The sequence below is a fragment of the Anser anser genome, assembly GCF_964211835.1.
Source record: "Anser anser genome assembly, chromosome: 8".
Classification (NCBI taxonomy): domain Eukaryota; kingdom Metazoa; phylum Chordata; class Aves; order Anseriformes; family Anatidae; genus Anser; species Anser anser.
This window is the reverse complement of record NC_139728.1, coordinates 20,369,055-20,388,395: the sequence shown is the minus strand read 5'-3', so window position 1 is coordinate 20,388,395 and position 19,341 is coordinate 20,369,055. Positions and strand designations below refer to the sequence as shown.

General features: G+C 36.9%; 1 protein-coding gene across 5 annotated transcripts in view; it reads right to left on the bottom strand.

Annotated features, from left to right (window-relative positions):
• Positions 1-4,219: 4,219 nt before the first annotated feature.
• The window catches only part of PIGK (phosphatidylinositol glycan anchor biosynthesis class K), a 98,740-nt gene continuing 83,618 nt past the window's right edge, over positions 4,220-19,341 (bottom strand). For all 5 annotated transcript variants that reach the window (XM_083846520.1, XM_083846519.1, XM_083846516.1 and 2 more), the window contains one exon: positions 4,220-5,437. In XM_083846520.1, coding sequence (XP_083702646.1) covers positions 5,321-5,437 — 117 coding nt within the window. In that variant the 3' untranslated portion in view covers positions 4,220-5,320. The remainder of the gene's footprint in view (positions 5,438-19,341) is intronic.

Below are 19,341 nucleotides of genomic sequence, written 5' to 3'. Positions count from 1 at the left end.
AAGGCAAGAGCGTAGGTTACGTTTGTATTTTAACAAATAGAGAAAAGGGGATAACATTTATAGTCTCCCCTCCTTCTATCCTTGCTGTAGTCAAGCTGCACACAATGCCAAAACTGGAAGACATTACTAATACTCAATGTTCCTTTGTGTTGGACAAAACTGGAACATTTCTCACTACAGCATTTATTTTTTAATATGGTTATATACATCTCCAGACAAGCAGCGTATGAAACACTAAAAGGCTATCCCTGATTGCTCCATTGCAAATCATATTGCAGAGAAGAAGCAGCTGTATAGTAATATGCAACAAAAGCAAGTGCAGAAAAGCTTCTAAACAAACAAACAAACAAAATAGCAAAGATAGGAACTAGTCTGAAGGAGGTTATGTGTAAGAGCTCTACAAAATACTAACATGCACTGCAACAATACTGACAATCCTGTTCATCATTCCTCTTGCTTTAGAAAGATGAAGGGAGGGGGAGGTAAGGGGAACCTAATATCATCACAATTTAAGCCATAATATTTTGAGTTACAAACATAAGCTGGACAGGAAAATCAACACAAAAATAGTAAGGAGCTAACAAAAACCAAACAGCAGTATGTAATGCTTAGTGGTACTCTTCATTGGTAAATAAATAAATCAAAGCATTTGACAAAGGAAGTAAGTAACATTACATTAGAACCAAATGTAAAGAAAGCACACAGCCTAAACTTAAAATGCCTGCTACATGCAAAACCAGTGGACCAAGTCAAACATTTAATATATGACAGCATTATTCCAGTAAGTCCATTTTCAAGCACAGAAGGAAATACACGTGCTATTTCAAATTAATCAGCTTTGACATAGGAACTTGTATGACATGCCATGAATTGCCCAAATAAAATAGCCTGGTTGCCTGGTCTCCACAGAGCTGTGTCACCAAAGCTATGAATTAGCGAGCAGCGTGAAAAAAAATCATACCGAAAGAAAAAGCATCTTTGCTAGAGCTTTGCCAGCATTGCTGTTATTCTACAGAAACAGCCCATTTCTGGTGTAGCTTATTTTGTTCAAGGTACTCCTGTAAACAATGCTACCAAGTAACTTCTGCTGATACAATCCACATCTCTAGTAAGCCTGTTAACAAAAAAGACATGGCTGTATTGACAAGGCTTCAGTGTGCTGTATGTATATACATACAGAACGACAACAACAATCGAAAACTTGAGGGGGAAGAAGACACAGTACAATTGAACATTAAGAGAAGTATGTCCTCAGAAACTTTGAACTGAAACCGTAAACACTATCAATTCAATCACTGAATGAGGCAGAAATCCTCATTAAGTAGAAAAGGTAACTTATTTTAAATAACTTGCAAGTGAAATTAGTGCTAGGAAATGCTGATTTCAGAGCACATTACACAGCATATACAAGTTTTCACACAAAACACCCACACTTTGAAGATGCATTTCCCCATATATAGCATGTTATTTTAAAAAGTTAATGGAAAGAGGTAAAGCAGAGATAACAGTGGAGTACACACAGCAGAAGTTATCTTCCACAAGAAACATCTCCCCCTTTTCTTATAAAAAAAAAACAACTGCTTTTTAACACTCAAAAAATGCAAAAAATCTATTATGCTCATTATTGCAAAGAACTAGTTACGGTGGACAAGACGCTTTCATTATATACTCTATTTTCTGTAGTTCATAACTTTATGGATTAATTAGTCTCCTGGGTGACATATTTTATGTTTGTCCTCAGTCCAAAGGTGAATTAGTACAGAAAGCATAATAAAAGTCAAACAGGTCTCACAGAGCTCTCTGACAGACAGAGGTGGAAGATCTATACGCAGGGACACTTGAGTTTTGTGATGATCCCAGGCTTTGTCCCAAAATTGTTCCATATACAACACTTCCCTGTCCTTATCACTATGCACAGCCTCTCTATGCATGATAAGTTCATAGCTGAATCTGGTCTTAGCTCTGGCTTAGTACTACGTACAACTCAGCCCTGCTTTAACATTTACCGATCCCCATTTGAAGGGACATTAGACCATGAGATCTATTCACTTTCAGTACGTTTCCAGGATGTGGTACCAGAGAACAGAAATCCCTGATTGCTGAAAGAAGAGATGGAAATGGACTCATTTTGCAGACACTCAGCAACAGAATTAGAACCAGATTACATTTGTTTTCCTTTAGTCAATAATGGAGACCAGCCTTTAGGGAAAGGGGCGGGGGGGGGGGGCAGGAAAAAAGGACAAAAACCAGGCCAATCTCTAGAGAAGAGACATACTCTTGTAAAGACACTTTTATGAGTCTGTGATCTTTGCCTGTAGTAGAAAGACAGCATTTCATGGCAATATTCAGATAAAAAATATAACTATTTGGCTGGCACAGACAAATCAAATGCTGATCATCTCATCACTGCTCAGGCTTCCTTCTCCAGTGATTCCTGCAGGGATCTCGCTTTTCAATCCGTTACAGAAGTATGGCTTACAGTTGTGCATTTATGTAAATGTTTGGGCATGGTCACACAAAACTGTTCTCAAATGTATACAGCATTTTAAAGACAATTTAGAAATCAAATGAAGTGCAGAGGCATGAGAGTGTGTATAGGAGTATAAACCTACTGTTAACTTACCATTTCTCCAGTTGAATAATGGTAATGCATTTCAACACATGATTCTGAAAGAGCTGAAAAACTGAAATGAAACCACTATTTTAAATTTTTATCAGCCTCTAGTGTTCTAAACAATGCCTACAAAACCCATTGCAAGACACGTCAATGCAGTTACATAGTACAAGATGCAGACATGCATGTACAAAATCCTGCAAGCATGGGCATGCTTGGTTCACAGACCTTTCTATGTAGACCCACACAATGCTGAAATTAATTCTGCTCTATAACTTTCTATGCAAGGAAAAATAAAGGAACTGCCATCTGGCTTGTTTTCTGGATTCTATTAAAAAGATCATCTGTGCACAACGCAGAAAGCATCTACACTGCACAACCATATTTTCTGTCCTGAAAAGCACACATGGTGTTTAAGAATGTCCTGGTTTGTTCCCAGTGCCCAGATCCCAAACTGTGTTTGAAGGGCTGTCAGGGAAAAAGATTACTAACTTAAAGCAAATAAATAAATAATTGCACAAAACACATTTACAGACAATTCTGAGACATTTCTGAGGTTGCTTTCAGGCTATAACTGCTCAAGGAATAAAAGTTACCATAGTATAGAAAATACTGTCATACATGTAGCACAGACAACTTTATGGTTTCTCTGAGAGCTACCTATTTCAACTCCTTACTTTGTGCTTATAAAAATGCTAGAAATGCCCAAACCATAGCTTGGTGCATTTCAGTCTAATTGTTGTTCTTGCTTCAGTTTAATCACCTTCACAGGCATATTTACTGAGTGCTTCTATTCATAAATAGCATTTTAATAACCAACCTAATTGCCTCCTTTTCCCCAAGCAGATAAGCTTTTAAAAATACAGTAACTGTGGTATCTTCTGCTATGTGCAAAATTCAGCTGAGTTCTGTTGATCTTTCTACCTATTGCATCCTGGATAAGGTGGCTGGAAAGAGGGAAAGAGAGAAATTGAGTAAGGTCAGAGGAGTCTGAGTAAGTGTAATTGCAGCTGAAGTAAGGCAGAAAGCTCAATCAATTTCACTTTAGCCATCTTTAAGTATGTGATAAAACTTAGCCATAAAGTATCTGATTAAAAATACTCACTAAAATACAAAAAAAAAAAAGAGTATCAAAGGCTGGATTAAAAAATCAAATGTAAGCAAATCCTCTAAGAACAAATTCTGAAGAATTCATTTCTATAAAGCATCTATACATTTCTATACAATGTCTCTGCATTCCTATTAGTCTGTCTACAACAGATCTTAGTTGATTATTGCATTAGAAATAGCTGAGAAAGATAAAATTTTACACATTTTAAGAAGTCACCCTTGTATTAGGTTTTGCATATGAATTTACTGCCTGTGAAAAATGCTGTCCAAAACAAACATACACATCATACACACACAGCTCTCTGACAAGGCCACTAACCCTAACCCAAGGCTATGATGCCACAGTCAATCTGAAAGAGAACAAAAAGGAAAAAACAATAAAAATGTATAAGCACTGAGATTTGTATGTTCTGAGCAATAGGAAAATGCTCAATACCATATGCTAAGACAACACTATTGCCTCTGATATAACATGCAGTTACAGGTAACTCCTAGTGACTTTAGACCACGTATGCATCAGCTTTATTATGATCAGGATAGAGAACAGACTCCAAAAGCACACCGCAAGAGCATCACCCAGTTGACAACCTCATTGTTTCCATACATGCAGAAATTTGTTCTCTTCTCTATTATCGGTATATTATACAGACAAAATGCATTTAGCATGCATTCATCATTACATGTCCAAGAAGAACAAATCAATATGCCAGAACAGAATTTACAAAACCTAAACAATAAACCTCATTTCCAAGTGTTCAGACATTACAGAATACAATAGTACGACTGATAACATTTTTCATCCTGATGCTACAGTCAGTTTTGCTCTGTGCAAAAATCCAGTGCAAAAAAACCTGAAAGAGGCCAACTCTGGATCATACGGAGTGAAAAGACATCTATAAAGGGTTCCTAATGGACATGGTGTAGTTGTAGTTTCACCCTTTTCAGCATTTTATGAAGTGGTTTCAGTGAGGTTATCATGTATTTTTGTTTCACTTTCACCAGTTCATAGAATCCTAAATCCAAAATTGCCTAAAGGTGAAAAGACTGTTCTTAGGGTTGTATTTAACAGAGCAGGAAAAAAAAAATCAATATCTTTCTAGAGTATTTCTTGTAATTTTTGTTTTTCTGAAGAAAGGTTTCAATACATCATGCTAAAGTCTGCAAAGTGGCTTAAGCTTTTATTGATAAAATGACATCCTAAATAATGTTCTGCAAACTGTCTAGTTCTTCAGTGACAGGATGACTCTTTTAAGATTTACTTATAAGTATGGGGGAACAAATTTGCCCATTCACATTTCATAGTCAACCTTAGAAATTCTAAGATATTTAAGTCCCCTTCTTTTTAAATTTAACTGGAAAGATAAGCTCAAAAAAGCATTAAAATATGCTTAAAACAAACTCAAAAAACTGTCTAATTTTATAACCACCTGTGAGACTCTTTTCAGAAAAAGGAAGAGAAGACATAACTTCAAAAAAACAGTTGAAGTGAGATTGCAACACTGTTTTTCACTACAACCATAATACACATACAGGGAACTCAAATGACACCAGGGAATCCAAAGAAGCAGTCAACGCAATCATCTTGCTTGCTCAGATTCAGAAGATGTGTTTCATGTGCTTGATTCCATATGTTTTGAAGAAAACCATGATAATCAATGCCCAGAGTCCTAGAATAAATCCTCCAGGAGGATGCCAGTCCTTTTGTTTTGGCTTCTGAAAAAAAGAACAAACAAGGAGAGAAAAACAAAGATTTCATACTTAGTCTCCATATTAAACAGGCACAGTGTTTTATCAAGTGCAAAAAAAGTAAAACTCCTGGCAGCAGAGAAAAACACCATTAAGCTGTATTTCTTCATAAAGAGGAAGCATCTTTCTTGATGTGGTGTAAATGCTGATGGGAAGAGAGTGGACGCTCAAGCAGGGAGGTTAAATACCACAAAAGGCCACTACAGCTGTGCCCATGACGCTACTTTGATGGTGCACATCGGCACCGTGGGGCATGTTTAAACTCACTTCTTTGGACAGAATTTCTCATATCTGGTTTCGTATTAATATAAGAGAAGAATTTTACAAGTATGAAAAACAGTTCCTGCAAGTGAAAACATGACAGAGAATAGAAGGTATTGTTTTTCCACTACCCAGAATGTTTTCTACAGCTCTTTCTGTATTCAGAATTTTTTAAATAAACAGATATCTAAACATATAAAAAGCTATGATTCATTATTAAAGGAATATCATAACACAAAATAGGATTGTTTTTAATGTCAATCACATTTCCCAGAGGCCTCACTGAGTCTAACTGCTTTTCCTTAATGTAGAAATGTATTCTGCAATTCAAATACCTGCCCCTTCAACAATTTTTTCATCTTCAGTAAGAAGAAATTCACTGCAATCTGTTAAGGCTTTTCCTATCACACACTTAACAGTAAGGCGAGATAAAACTCATCTGTCCCCTTCTTCCTCTTCTCATATTGACAAAACTTTCAGATACTCCATATTCTGTGAGAAATGGATTCTGGGAGATAGATCTTGGGGCGTGCAGCAGCTCTTATCTCTAAGGCTAAGCAGCAAGGTGAATCTGTATGAATACAAAATTTTAGTTAAGAGTATCATGACAAAAGTATCAGAATTACAGTATTTAGAGGTATAATTCAGTCCCTCATGCCTATGTCAACTCTTGCTTCAGCAGTTATGCTTTACAGGTCTGCTTTGCAGACAGAAGTGATTTACTTTTACAATAATAAATACTGTACTTTCTGACTTTTTTATTCCTGCCTTGCTGAATGATTTGCTCTATTCTGTCCTCATACAGAATGAGGCACAAGGGGCACACCGAGTATTTTTAGCTTTGTTGCATTTAAGTCAAATTTAAAATTTTCTTTCAGCCATGTGAATAACTTAAAGATGGTACTGTTTCAATTTCTGCATGAATCTGCTTATGAAAGCCTGCCTTGCTGTTCTCCACTAAACATACCAAGTGGCTGGTGAACTTTAAGGCAATAAGGAACTGTTTGCAGCATCTGTTCTTTCAAAACAGCTTTTCTATCAACAAGAAAACAGTATTTGTGGACTTTCAGCTCCCATTCTCTAAGTGACATAGTTACAGCTTTAATTTTTTAGCATAAGTACCACGATTGCACTTGAAAGTGGAACAAGAGCTGTGTCCCCTAAGACATCCAAAGAAGCTGATACCCAGAAATATTAATGATTTTTTGTTTCCTCTGATACAGGAATCACAGAACAAGCATTATAATTTATATTAGTAACATACCAAAGATGGTATATATGTGCATGCAAACCACTCAATTTCCTAAGAAGCAACCATCAGCTGCAATGGACGCGATATTGATAATTTGCCACCTCACTGATTTCACAACCACCCATCTCCATATAAAGATCTCAAGAAATCGACTCTGAACGTTCAAAAAGGCTGCCAGCACACCTCACTTCTGAAAGTAACAGCACATGACACTTCTCCACACAGAGGAACTTTCTTGTTTAAATCCTCCTAATTAACCCATAACTTCGTATGCATATTGCAGTGCCCGTTTCATCAATCTCTTTGTACTATCAATCTTTCCTTTCTTGGATCTCAGACAAATTCCTTACCACAAAGTGGCATCTGACCCTTCTAGACAAATGACTTCAATTTGCAGTCAGTGACACTAAAAGCCTCTCTCTCCTATTTTGTATAGGACACGTAATTTAATTTCTTTAAAGAATTTATATGAATAAATATTTATAAGGTGATCTATGAGTATGGTTTTCCATTTTGTCATGCCATGTATTTAAAGCTCCTCCATGAAATTCCACAAGGAAACAAAGGCCAGTGCAGTAATGTCTCTACACTGAGATATCAAGGACATAAAAATTACCAGCTTAAAGCCATACGATGCGGTGTTAAATTCTGTAAGATATATTACTGTTAAAAACATGAAGGTACCACAAAAAATATCTGAGGCTATACAAGAGCTACATACTTGGCCATCTTAAAAATAAATTATCTTAACAAAAAAGATTCACAGACCTGGAAACTGGAATCTACATGTAAATATTAAACCACAATAAAAGGGCAGAGAGATGCAACTCTACTGTACATCTGGAAGTCAATAGTGAGGTTAATTGAGCACAAAATTATATAGAAATATGCAAGTATTTTCCACTGGGGACATAAAAACACCAAAGCTTTCTGAATGCCTAAAATGAGATTACACAGATTCATGTCTAAACCTTTAAAGTATACCTGTAAGTGCTGAAAGAAGCAGGTTTCTTTAAAGTAACTTCATCGTAGATTCCCAAGAAAGTTCATCACTGACGTAAAAACATAATTAAGCATAACAAGCTTTTGACTTGACAAATTCATCCATTTAAAATCATAACAAATGTTACACAGAAAACTTCAGCAACACATCTCTGTCCAGCTGGGCACATCAGCTACACACCAGGGTTCCTTTAGGAAAAGCTGCCTGTCACACCTGTGAATCGCACCCCTCTGGATTTAGGATGGAGCCCCTGCTTCTGGAAGTTAATGTCAGCGAACTGTACCTGTAACATATGCTGCCAGAGCTTTCGGCCAGCACAGCTGTAACAGCTCACCCAGCAATTCTTCCCTCTTGGCACAGCTGTGTCAATGCCAAAAGCAATTCCTGCACACCTGTGTGGGCTCGGAAGGGTGGAATCACACCCAGCAGGCACAGCAGTGCCTGCGGTGATTCACCCTGAAGTCAGAGGCCAGGCCGGGGTGGCCTCCTGCAGAGCACAGGCGAGCCTCTGCAGGGAGGCTGCCTGGTGCAGAAACTTCTTCACCTATAGAATTTTTCTCAGGAGGGCAGGGAAACATCACTGAGATGTCTCCTAGTGGGAAAAGCTATTAAAATCAGAAGTATTTCAATAGTGAATGGAAAGGTTTCCTATTTTACCTGCACATACTGGAAACACGTTTAGAAAAGATGGTTTATTTCTATGCTTATACCAGTTCTGTAGCCATAAGCTACAGATAAACTGGCCCTTTGTATCACTTTTAGGATTGGTCAGAAAGCATTAGTGAATACAAAGTTTCTCCCAGATTCCTAAAAATAAAAAATAAAAAAAATCAGTACTTATCACATGAACAGGGCCTAATTCAGGGTCTTATTCCAGTAAATTTCTGTGAAAGGCAATTTTTGAAATTCAGGCATTTTCTCACTTGTGATAAATTGCTAAATATGGACAAAAAATATTAAGTGTTGCAGTATTTAAATTTGCAATTAATTATATAGCTTTATGGTGCCTAAATTGATGTCAGAATGTGTATGATTGAAAGACTACAGACTAGTTGCAGTACTTACAAATTATGCATAACACTCTTATTTGGGACTGATCTGGAGGAGCAGAGGCAGTAGCTTTTTGACTCATTCTGAATTTCAGTATAGCAGAACACACATAAGAACTTTGCTAAGTACTGCTTATATAATTGACATATTTAGGTTTTGTGATTTATGGTAAAATACAACCCCATTATAAACGCCCTCTTTCTCCCTACAATAATAGCAGTAACACACAGGTGAAATACACATACAAAATGGCACAATGCGTCATGAACAAATGCATTTAGCAGCTTAAGGGCTAGTCATTATTGAGTTGCTGGAGATCCCAAATTAAAAAGATAGGTAGCTAAGCAACAGCAAGCTTCCTCCTGTGAACAGTTTTCTGCTGTACTCTCTCTAGTTCTGGTAGACTCATTCTGCAGAACTTAAGAAACAGTTAACAGAAAGTTGCTCCAAGTACTGTAATTAAGGAGAGGATAAAGCAGTGTATTTTCAAACTGGATGGGTCTACAGAGACCATAATGGAAAGTATCCAAGAGTTTCAATGAAGGTGTTTCATAAAACATACAGTACTTGTTATTGCAATTAAAATGAGTTTTATGCAAGAAATAGAAAGTATTAAAGCTGAAGTAGTAATTAGATTAAGAATGGTCTAATTTTAAAATGTCACATCAGAACAGAAACAAGATTTAAAACATCACGTATTAACATTTCACATGGAAAACACTATGATAAATATCATTATAATCCAACCCTACAGTCCTCTTCCAGCAGAAATCCCTTTGTGCCGGTGTCCTGAATAAGGATAAGAATATTGGTACAGAAAGCTTTGAGTTAAACTCAGAATCCAGAAAAAGCAATGCACACAGTATAAACGTAGCAGCGTTACAGTCAGGAATGCAGAAATTCCCAAGCAGGAAAGAGTTCAATTCTTCAGTCTACACCAACATCTTATTTCACACAGGGCTTCAGGAAAGGATGCAAAACCTTAAAAATCAATACGTACAAAAGCTTTCCTACAGGGGATGTTCTAACCCAACCTGAGACAGGTGGTGTGCATTTGTATCACAGAAGTGCAAAATATCCATATGTAATCACACAAAAATCAAAAGTTACAAGTTCTGTATTCCAATGAGCCCGTTAAAGTGGCAGCTATCATATTTCAGATTAAACCCTGTTTAATTCTCTCTGGAATTTCACAGTGCTCTAGGCCCATTTTGGTCTATTTATTGCAGCGGACATGATATAAAATATCACTTAGGATCCTGGGGCTTTCTGGCAGACAGCAGCAGCTACTCAGGGAAGTCCTGTGCATATCTCTCTGTGGATTTCTCCACCTCTACAAGTCTTAGGGGTCAGCAAGCACTAGCAGAGAAGTGAAGCACGACTGCTGCTTGTCAGTGCAGTGCCCTGCATCATTATTAGGTCATTGGGGTGAATGTTACATGTTTTGGGGTGTACATTTCCAAGATTATTTTCTTGATCATTCTCCATTTGAATGAACATTTCTATTTCTTTCATTGCAATACTAAAGCTTTCATTTTTTGTTTCTCAAGATACCTATATTTATGGTAGGGTCTATGTTGAAAACCAGTATTCATACCTGAAAAAAGAAAAGATCCACATTTCAAAAAGGAGGTCTTTGAAATCCAGGACTAACCTCAGACCCAAGATCACCTACTTCTTATTTCAGAAAAAATAATAATATCTCAAACCAAAGGACAAGAAAACTATGGAAAAGCCAAATTCTACTAGGCAGGACCCCATGTCAACAGCACTTTATATATTTCTTAGAGGCACTCCATAAGAATTTGGCTTTACTGACAATTTAAAATTGGGTAGTCATTTCAATTCTTATGAGAAAACACACAATAAAGTTTTATTTCAGAACAAATTTATGTGCATCACAAGTAAATCACGGCATAAAATACATCCTCAGAGCTTTTATTAGGAGTATGCACTTCTAATTTGTCGGTTACAGTTTTGATTTGTGGTCCTCACAGTGGGGTAGGGGAAATCAAATAATTCCAGCCATCTAGTAATAGTTTAATCCTCTTTTGTGCCCACAGCAAGATTAAAGTCATAAGAGAACTCCAGCCTAAGTAGTGCCTGTTAATCTGCAAAACAATTTAAAGCACACTTGTCTAATCTCCCAGTTTGTATTTATTAACCACAGTGCCATGATTACTGATATCTCCAATATTAATAAAATAGTGAAGAAAGTTCACTCATCAACATCAAAAACTCATGGAAGATATGGGGAAAAACAGCAGTTAAACTAAATTAACATGTCATTGCCAACAACTGCATTTTAAATATTTACTTTGAAAACTGTACAATCACCATAAAACAAATACTGCTATGATAGCTTTAGTTTTTCATTTCCTTCTAAAATACATAATCTGTAAGGGCTTTTTAGAAATGAACTTCTACTTCAATTATGGCTGCTCACTTATTATTTTCTACTTCCAGCGTTATCTCTCAACATTACATAGCACTTTAAAGTGCTTTCAGTGTTTTAACAATTATTCATTAATCTTCCAACCTGTGACACAACACATAATATACTTCTTCTAATCACAGGGAGCTTTCCCAGCACCTGAGACCCTGTGCAGTTTAATTCCCAGACAAGCTAGCACTCATATGAATGATGCCTGATTGGCAAACAGGGATCGTGCTATGGGGCTTCCAAACCAAGAAGTGCGATTTGATAAAACCGAAGCTAACAAACACGGCTCTGTACTGGCAGCTCTAACAATGCATGTCTATCTGCTACAGGCTGGCACAGCAGAGGTCTTAACTCTGCTGAGGTAAGAGGACTCAGCTCTTACCTGCTCAGTTACTCAGTTCTATTATGACACTCAAAATCATGCATATGCTCAAGGACAGAGACAAAAAAAGTCACAAGAAAAAGCTTTATATTTTATATTTTTATATATATATATTTATATAAATCACATCTTTTTAGGATCTACTAGACAGATTGTTTTTCTGTTCATATTCATTCATACTCTTATATGAAGCCATGATCATGTTCTTCACTAAAGATCACATCCAAGTCCACATCAAATACATGAATTACATTTGCAAACAGAGCTTCTTGCCAACTGAAGCACGCAAAAATAGATGAGCAGCATAATTAAACAGACTTGATATTCAAGAGTTGGCCACTGTTACTCTGAGAAGCATCCTTCTTTTCAAAAATGTTTTTACTTAACGTGAACAAGAAGAGGATTATTAGCAAAAACATGACTGAAGGCATTCAGCACACAATGCCATGACACAATCCAAAGGATAAGGTTGTTGAGGTCCTTACATCAGAGGGGGTCAGAAAATGACAGAAATATGCACTAGCTGCCCACACCTCAGTGGAGGGAACCTCCAAAAATGACCCACCTGCTGCTACCCAGACTTTTGGTTAAACAGACAGAAAAACCAGCTGCAAAAGTTCAAAGGATTTGAAAAAGGTCTGTAGAGGCTCTAGTTGGATAAATTTATTTTGTATTAACTAGAAAGGTGTGAAGTGAGCCACCCTACTCTCACAACAATATTTTTGGAGCAGCATACACTGCCCATTTTCCCCTAGGAAAAGACTATCCTAAGGTCTTCTACAGGGCAAAGGTTGTTGCTACAAATACAGGGCCTAAAAACCATGGGGAGCAGAACCACAAGCAACTGCTCAGCTCTGCAGAGGAGAAGAGACCGCATGCGCCAGTGCAGGCTGCAGCCTGCTCCGCATTCGGATGACCGCTCCCCGTACTGGCCTCCTGCTGGGAAGTCTAATGTGGCTCTCCCACAGGGTCACTGCACCACACAGTGAGACCATTCAAGTACTTTTAAATCAATGTACTCTGAGGCAGTTTTTTTTTCTTCTTAATCTCATAAAATTAATTATATGCCTCAAACTTCCACTATGAAGTACAGTTTTGTCACTCACATTCAGATTAAGTTGTATCTGTTTATGCGGAGAAGCCATGACATTCATAAATTATTTTGCTCTTCCCTTCAAAGTAGTAGTGATGGTTCTAACCGCACATTTTTTTCTGGATATCCCGTGAGTATCTATTCATTTATTTCCAGGTGGCAGGCTGTATTAACAACAGATGTTAGACAACATTAGATCTTTTACTCAATATGCCATATTGAGTACAAAATCTAATCAAACATCTTAACAGCTACATTTAAAGAAACTGGAATCCAAATAAATACTCCCTATTCATGTACTTTTTACTGCTCATTTTTAAATGTCTCCAGGATCTCTACAACTATAATTTAAAAAGTTCTCCTTTGCCCTAAGCTGTGTGCGACATTATACCTGTGTGCAGTAGAGCTCCAGGTTTTTCTAACTTTGGCTTGCACAACTCAAAACTGCATTACATTTAAGAGGCAGACATGAGAAAAAATGAATGGAGGGAGAAGCAGGGCTGACGCAAAAGGTGTCTGCACATATATATGAGCAAGATCAAATATAGCTGTGTTTTTACTGCAAAACATTTTCATTTTCGGTGAGTAATCAGGGTATTACAGCTGGTGCTGGATCTGTTTGCTCCCCACCACCACCCTGCTTTTAAAAGCAATTGTTGTATGCAGTAGTTTTGCACTTGCATGCCAGACAAGTATTCTCACCCAAGTTTATGTTGTATACACTCTCTCTGTGAGCAGAAAAAATGCAAAAGGAAAAAAGAACTATTCTGAAATATCAACTCAACAGTTTTGGCTATTCTAGCTGCTATACAACCTTGAAAACAAATCATAAAACATGGAAGCAATACAGGAACTTAGTTAGGAGTTGCACATAATTAGACTAACACCAGAAAGCCATTTCTGTTACGCTTGATATGTCAAAGAACAAAGAGTCCCAGAGAGCAGATTCATTCCTGCAAAGAGTTTTTGTAGGCAGCTGCCATTAAGAAAGAATGACAGATTTATAGTATCATAAATATTCCGTTTTCCCCCATAACATTTGCATGACACCAGTTCATCAGTCAGATGCCACCTGGGGCTCAACAAAGTCCTGGAAGAATGAATGAGTATAGCTGACTATATATACTCCCCCAGACTAACACGTGTAGTATATACACTATCACCTTTCTGAAAGGGTAAGTCCTTTAAAAGGATAAAACCACAGATGATCTTATCTAATGGCAAAGCTGTTCCACTTTAGCTGCCTACCACCTAAAGTGACCCCTGGTTACCGCCCTACAGATGTCACGTACTGTAAATGTCCCATGTAAGTACTAAACATCTGATTGTCAGCCACGTACTTGTAGGTGGGCTTTCAGCATTACTTCCATACAATCCTCCTGGAAATACGCAATCACTTGAGTGCAAGAGTCAATGTGTGGGGAAAGGGTGTGAGGAGGAGAAAGCTGGCACTGGCTGGGTGCCACATGCAGATCAAGAAAGCTGGTCACTGAGGAAGTAGCTGCCTGCATGAAGCTGAATCAGATGCATACAAAGAATTTCCACAAGAACAATGAAACAGGATGCTATCTTCTCTGTTTAACAATATGAACACAACTCTTCCCATACTGGAGTCTTCACTCATTTACCCCTTCCACCCGTTCTTAAAATGGAAATGATTTCATCGAATTTCAACTCTCTGAATTATTTAGGAAAACAATTCCAGACAGAGCACTAGAGAACATTCTGCCAATATCTCTATCTCTTGCCATTCATCAGTACTGTCAAAAGCTTCTGTGTTACATTGCCATGCTCCTCACAGTATGCTACTGAAGGGTAAACAAACTATAATTAACTTAACACAAAAAATCACAAAGAACACCTCACTAAGTTTACATGCTTAAGTGGGATAAATGTGTGAATATATTTGGAGCTAACAGTGCCGTCACCTGAGGAAAAATGTTCTGAGAAGTATCTAGTATCACAGACAGCACTACAAAATATGTCAGGCTAAAATTGATAACATTTATATTCTGTCCTTATCAATGTGAACTTATTGGTAACAGCTACTTTTTATTCTGCATGAGCTCAGAAGAAAAAATATAGCAGATATAAGAAAAAAATGGAAAACTGTTACTATTAATTTTACTATTCACTGAAATACCATTTAAATAAACGCTGTCTATCAGAGAAACTTTCATGTGTAAGCAACACAAAAGCAATGATTAATAAAAACTATACAAGGTTATGTGAGAAATTAAAGTGCTACAGAACACTGAACTGACAGCAGAAAGCTGAAATTAAATCTTCCATCTTAGACAACCTACTATAATGTACTTCAGTAATCTGTTTCACACAGAAAGGTCCTGATCCTGCATGTACTTCGTGACAAGAAACACAGGTTACGTCAAAGAATTTAGTCTTACACTAAAATTACACACGCTTCCACAAACACACACTAATGTTATTTCTATGCCCGGTGCAACCAGTATTAAGTAATGAAATACGCAATACATACCAACAAATACTTTTCCCTTTGCCTAAGGATCTAAAAACATCCGCTCCTTCCCCTCCACTCCATGCACACAGACATGCATGCACTTGGCTCCATTATTCTGGCATTACTATTCAAGTGACACAAACACAAAACACCAGAAACCCGTAAAATGCCAGAAGAAAAATGCCAGCAGCCAGAAGCGATGCTGACCTGCTACCTCATCACACAAACTGCAGGACCACATTGGGCTTTTAGTTGCGCAGTTGCCATTCACAGTTCTGGGGGAAAGGAAGAAGAGCTAAGGAAGATTCAGACCGCTCCTAATGTCCACAGTAAGAGAAACTGAATGTGGGCTCTCACAGAAGCCATTCAGCAGCATTAGGAAAAGCTCTCAAGAAGATACCTCATCCCTGTAATACAGCAGATCCCACTTTTTTCACCAGTTTCTACTGCAGACAAGGCCAGAAAAATTCAAAACCAGTTGGTCATAACTGGGAATGCCAATGGTAGCTCTTTCATAGCCCAGAGAGGCTTTTGCAGAAAAAATAGCTCCAAGGTAGGAAAGATACCTTTTCTCTGCATATAAAAATGGAAGTCTTACCTAATCAGCAATCATTTAGGAATATTGCTTACTTTCACATTTGCCAGTAAGTCTTATTCCAAATCCAAAGCTTGTTCCACCAAAAACACCTCCTCTGGAACAGTAAAACTGGTCACCAAAATGAAAGCAATTCTGGAATAATATTTCTTCCGTTAAATACCATGTTTACTAAAAGAAAAAGTGATTTAATTTACCATTTGAAGGTTTTGATAAATCAGTTTTTTCCTTTCATTATGGAAGCCCTAAAGCTTGTTTAGTTCAAACATAATTTTTAAACTACAACTCTAGCATTTTACAGGTATTATGACATAGAAAAAAATTGATAATTTTTTAATTCAAAAAAGATTAATAACACAAATGCAGCAGTAGCTCTGCATTCCATGACATTTTCAGCTTCTTTAAAAGAATTGGTATTTATATTAAAAGACAATTAATAAAGTTATTGAAGTAATATTTTTTCATGTAGACCTTTACTGCTGCCATTTACTCTGATAGTAATGAAGATAGTCTCTACAACCTCCAAATTCTTTTACATTTTCTTACTAAGGTTTTTTTGTGGTTTAGCTATCTTCATCTAATATCGATATTTAGTTCTTGGATGTAATTAAGAACAGGGGAACCATTCTTAGACTATTTCAGTCCATTAAGCAAATTTTCTCAGTATGATATGAAAAATATCAACTACTTAATTAGCACACCTACTTCTCTCAGACCTCTAAGTGCACCTAAGCTACACTTTATGATGGCCCAAGGAAAGAAAAAAAAAGAGAGAGAGAAACCACAAAACATCAATTATGCCTCTACTCAATTGTACAACTATTTTAAAATGTGTGAACAGTTAAGACAAAATTGAAAAATTACCATAATAGGCTTTTGACACTTCCCTGCTTAAGCAAAAATTAATTCTAACTCCCTGTTTTTATGCAAAGCCTTTATAATTTCTCTAATCTTGAGTTCCCATGAGAGGGAACACAATACTTTCAAGTACAAGAGTGTGAGGCTTGGCATCTTCTCTTTTTAGTTATGCAGTTTATTTGATGGAAGCCTAAACCGCTAAGCCTCCCTTTGTGTTTAATATAAGCCATCCTCAGTGGCAATACAAGTTAATTTAAGTGAAATGAAGTTTTAGGAAGAATGAATTCTCTTGCAAAGAAAGCTTCACTAAAACAAAGCTTTTTTAAATGCAGCATCTGTTTCCTGAATCGCTCTAGAACCTGTAATAAAAATAAACTAAAAGCAGCAAAATTTGTAAAAGCTACTACTTCTTGTGAATATCATAAATGTGAAACCCAGTCTAATGGAACAACTTATTTATCATTTTCCTGTATGTTTTTCAGTTTCATCTTGTAGCAAGTATGAACAAGCTTTAACAGTGCAATGAATTAGCATGTTCTAAGCATAAGATATTAAGCATCTTCCATTTTGTTAGCAGTGATTAATATTATCATACTTACTGCTTATGTTACAAAAGTAAATCAGATATATCGCTGGTGTACACTTCCAGATGCAATAAGGTATATGGACCACATATTAAATTCACAGAGTTAATTCATACATTTCTTTGCCCCCCACCACAGCTTATATATTTGTACATCAGATACTACGCTGCAGCAGCACATGGTGTGTTATGATGCCTACAAACCTATTAAGGTCACAGAAAGCTTGTGCATATATTCAGTCTATTCCCATGTGAGTCAGAAGTATATTATTTGCATACCATTATGCTCTGAAAACCTATTCAGTTATCCCCACTGGAGACAACTCGCCACAGTGACCTAAATAGCATTCACTTTTCCAATATTTGAAGGAATGGCAAATAAATGGGGCTCAGCGCAGACAAATCCAAAAAGACTCAGAATATCCGAGAATCCAGACTTATGAATGACAAATGCAAATGAACGCAGACCAGTGTATCACAAAAATTCTCATGGAAGCAAAGGATGATGAAAAAAGTAAATTATATGCTTAATAGAGGACTATGCTGAGGACTTAACAGAGGACAATGCTGAGACTGAAAACGACTGGAGAGATAATTTTTGCAAAAAAGCTCTAACATTACCCAAGCTTATTACAACCACAAAGGAGAGGAAAGAGTCTCAAATCACAGAACTCACTTAAAAATAACCTCCCTCCACTTTCAGCAACAGCAGCAGTTCTAACATCAGCTGCCTAAGATAGCTATTGATATTTTATCTATAGCACCGTGCAACAATTCACATGACGTTAGTAATTGAGACCCCTGGGACACATACATATTGCTTCTTCCATAACAGCTGCAATTTCGTGCATACTTTCCCTAATCACATACCTGTACTAACATGCAGTAATTGTCCTCTTAATTTATACTCCCTTTATAATTACAGTATTTTGATTAAACGTCTAACAACCTCTACTCACTCACTTTTTCTAGTCATTCTTCCTGATCTCAGCATAGCCACAACAAAGGGAGAATATAAACAAACTATGTATGGACTTTGTGCAGAAAGTCAGAAGAGATTAACATAATGGTCCTTTAAGGCCTTGGTCTACAAATCAGAATCTCTCACTGTTAACCTTATTTTGCTTTTTGCCAACATGCTATGTGAAGTTTACTTTAAGCTGTAAGCATTTTTGAACCTGTCTCTTTGTGTAAAGCTCTAAGAATATCTACAGCACATTACAAACAATAACCACTGTCTTAAAATCACAGCTGTGACCAGGCTGTAAAATGCAACTGCATGACCAACTGAAAGCCAAGATAAAGGTATATAAGGTATGCCAATATTATATATTGAAAGGTTGTGCATACAGGATTTTGAAGCACATGGCTGATTCAGCTCGAAAAAAAGATGTTAGTTATTCTTCCGAATATAAGAAATGTAACAGTTCTTACAGTTCATAGTCACACAGCTACTAATGACCCTCCAAATGCAGTGACTTGAAGTTCTGATGAATAAACTACAAAGATGCATAGCACTCTCTAAAGCCTGACATGTTACAGTCACTTCCTGAACCTCTTCCTTCATTTTAAAACTGAGATAATGTCTATTAAAAAGAAATTATTTCAGGGATTGTCTTAAAGAAGCCGCACCTCCAACATGGTATCTGTAACAATTATAGCTACTTTAGTGTGTGGGTATCTTTTCATATATTTTTAATAGTACTTCTGACAGTTCTGTATGCTGGTGGGTATGCAAGTGATGTCTCATAAGCCCAATACATTAAATGGATGCCACGATATTCACATATAATGCCTCATGTTACTAGTATTCTCAAGGGCAAACCATTCACTCCGGTGATATGCACAAAAGGTTTCAACTTATTTCCATGT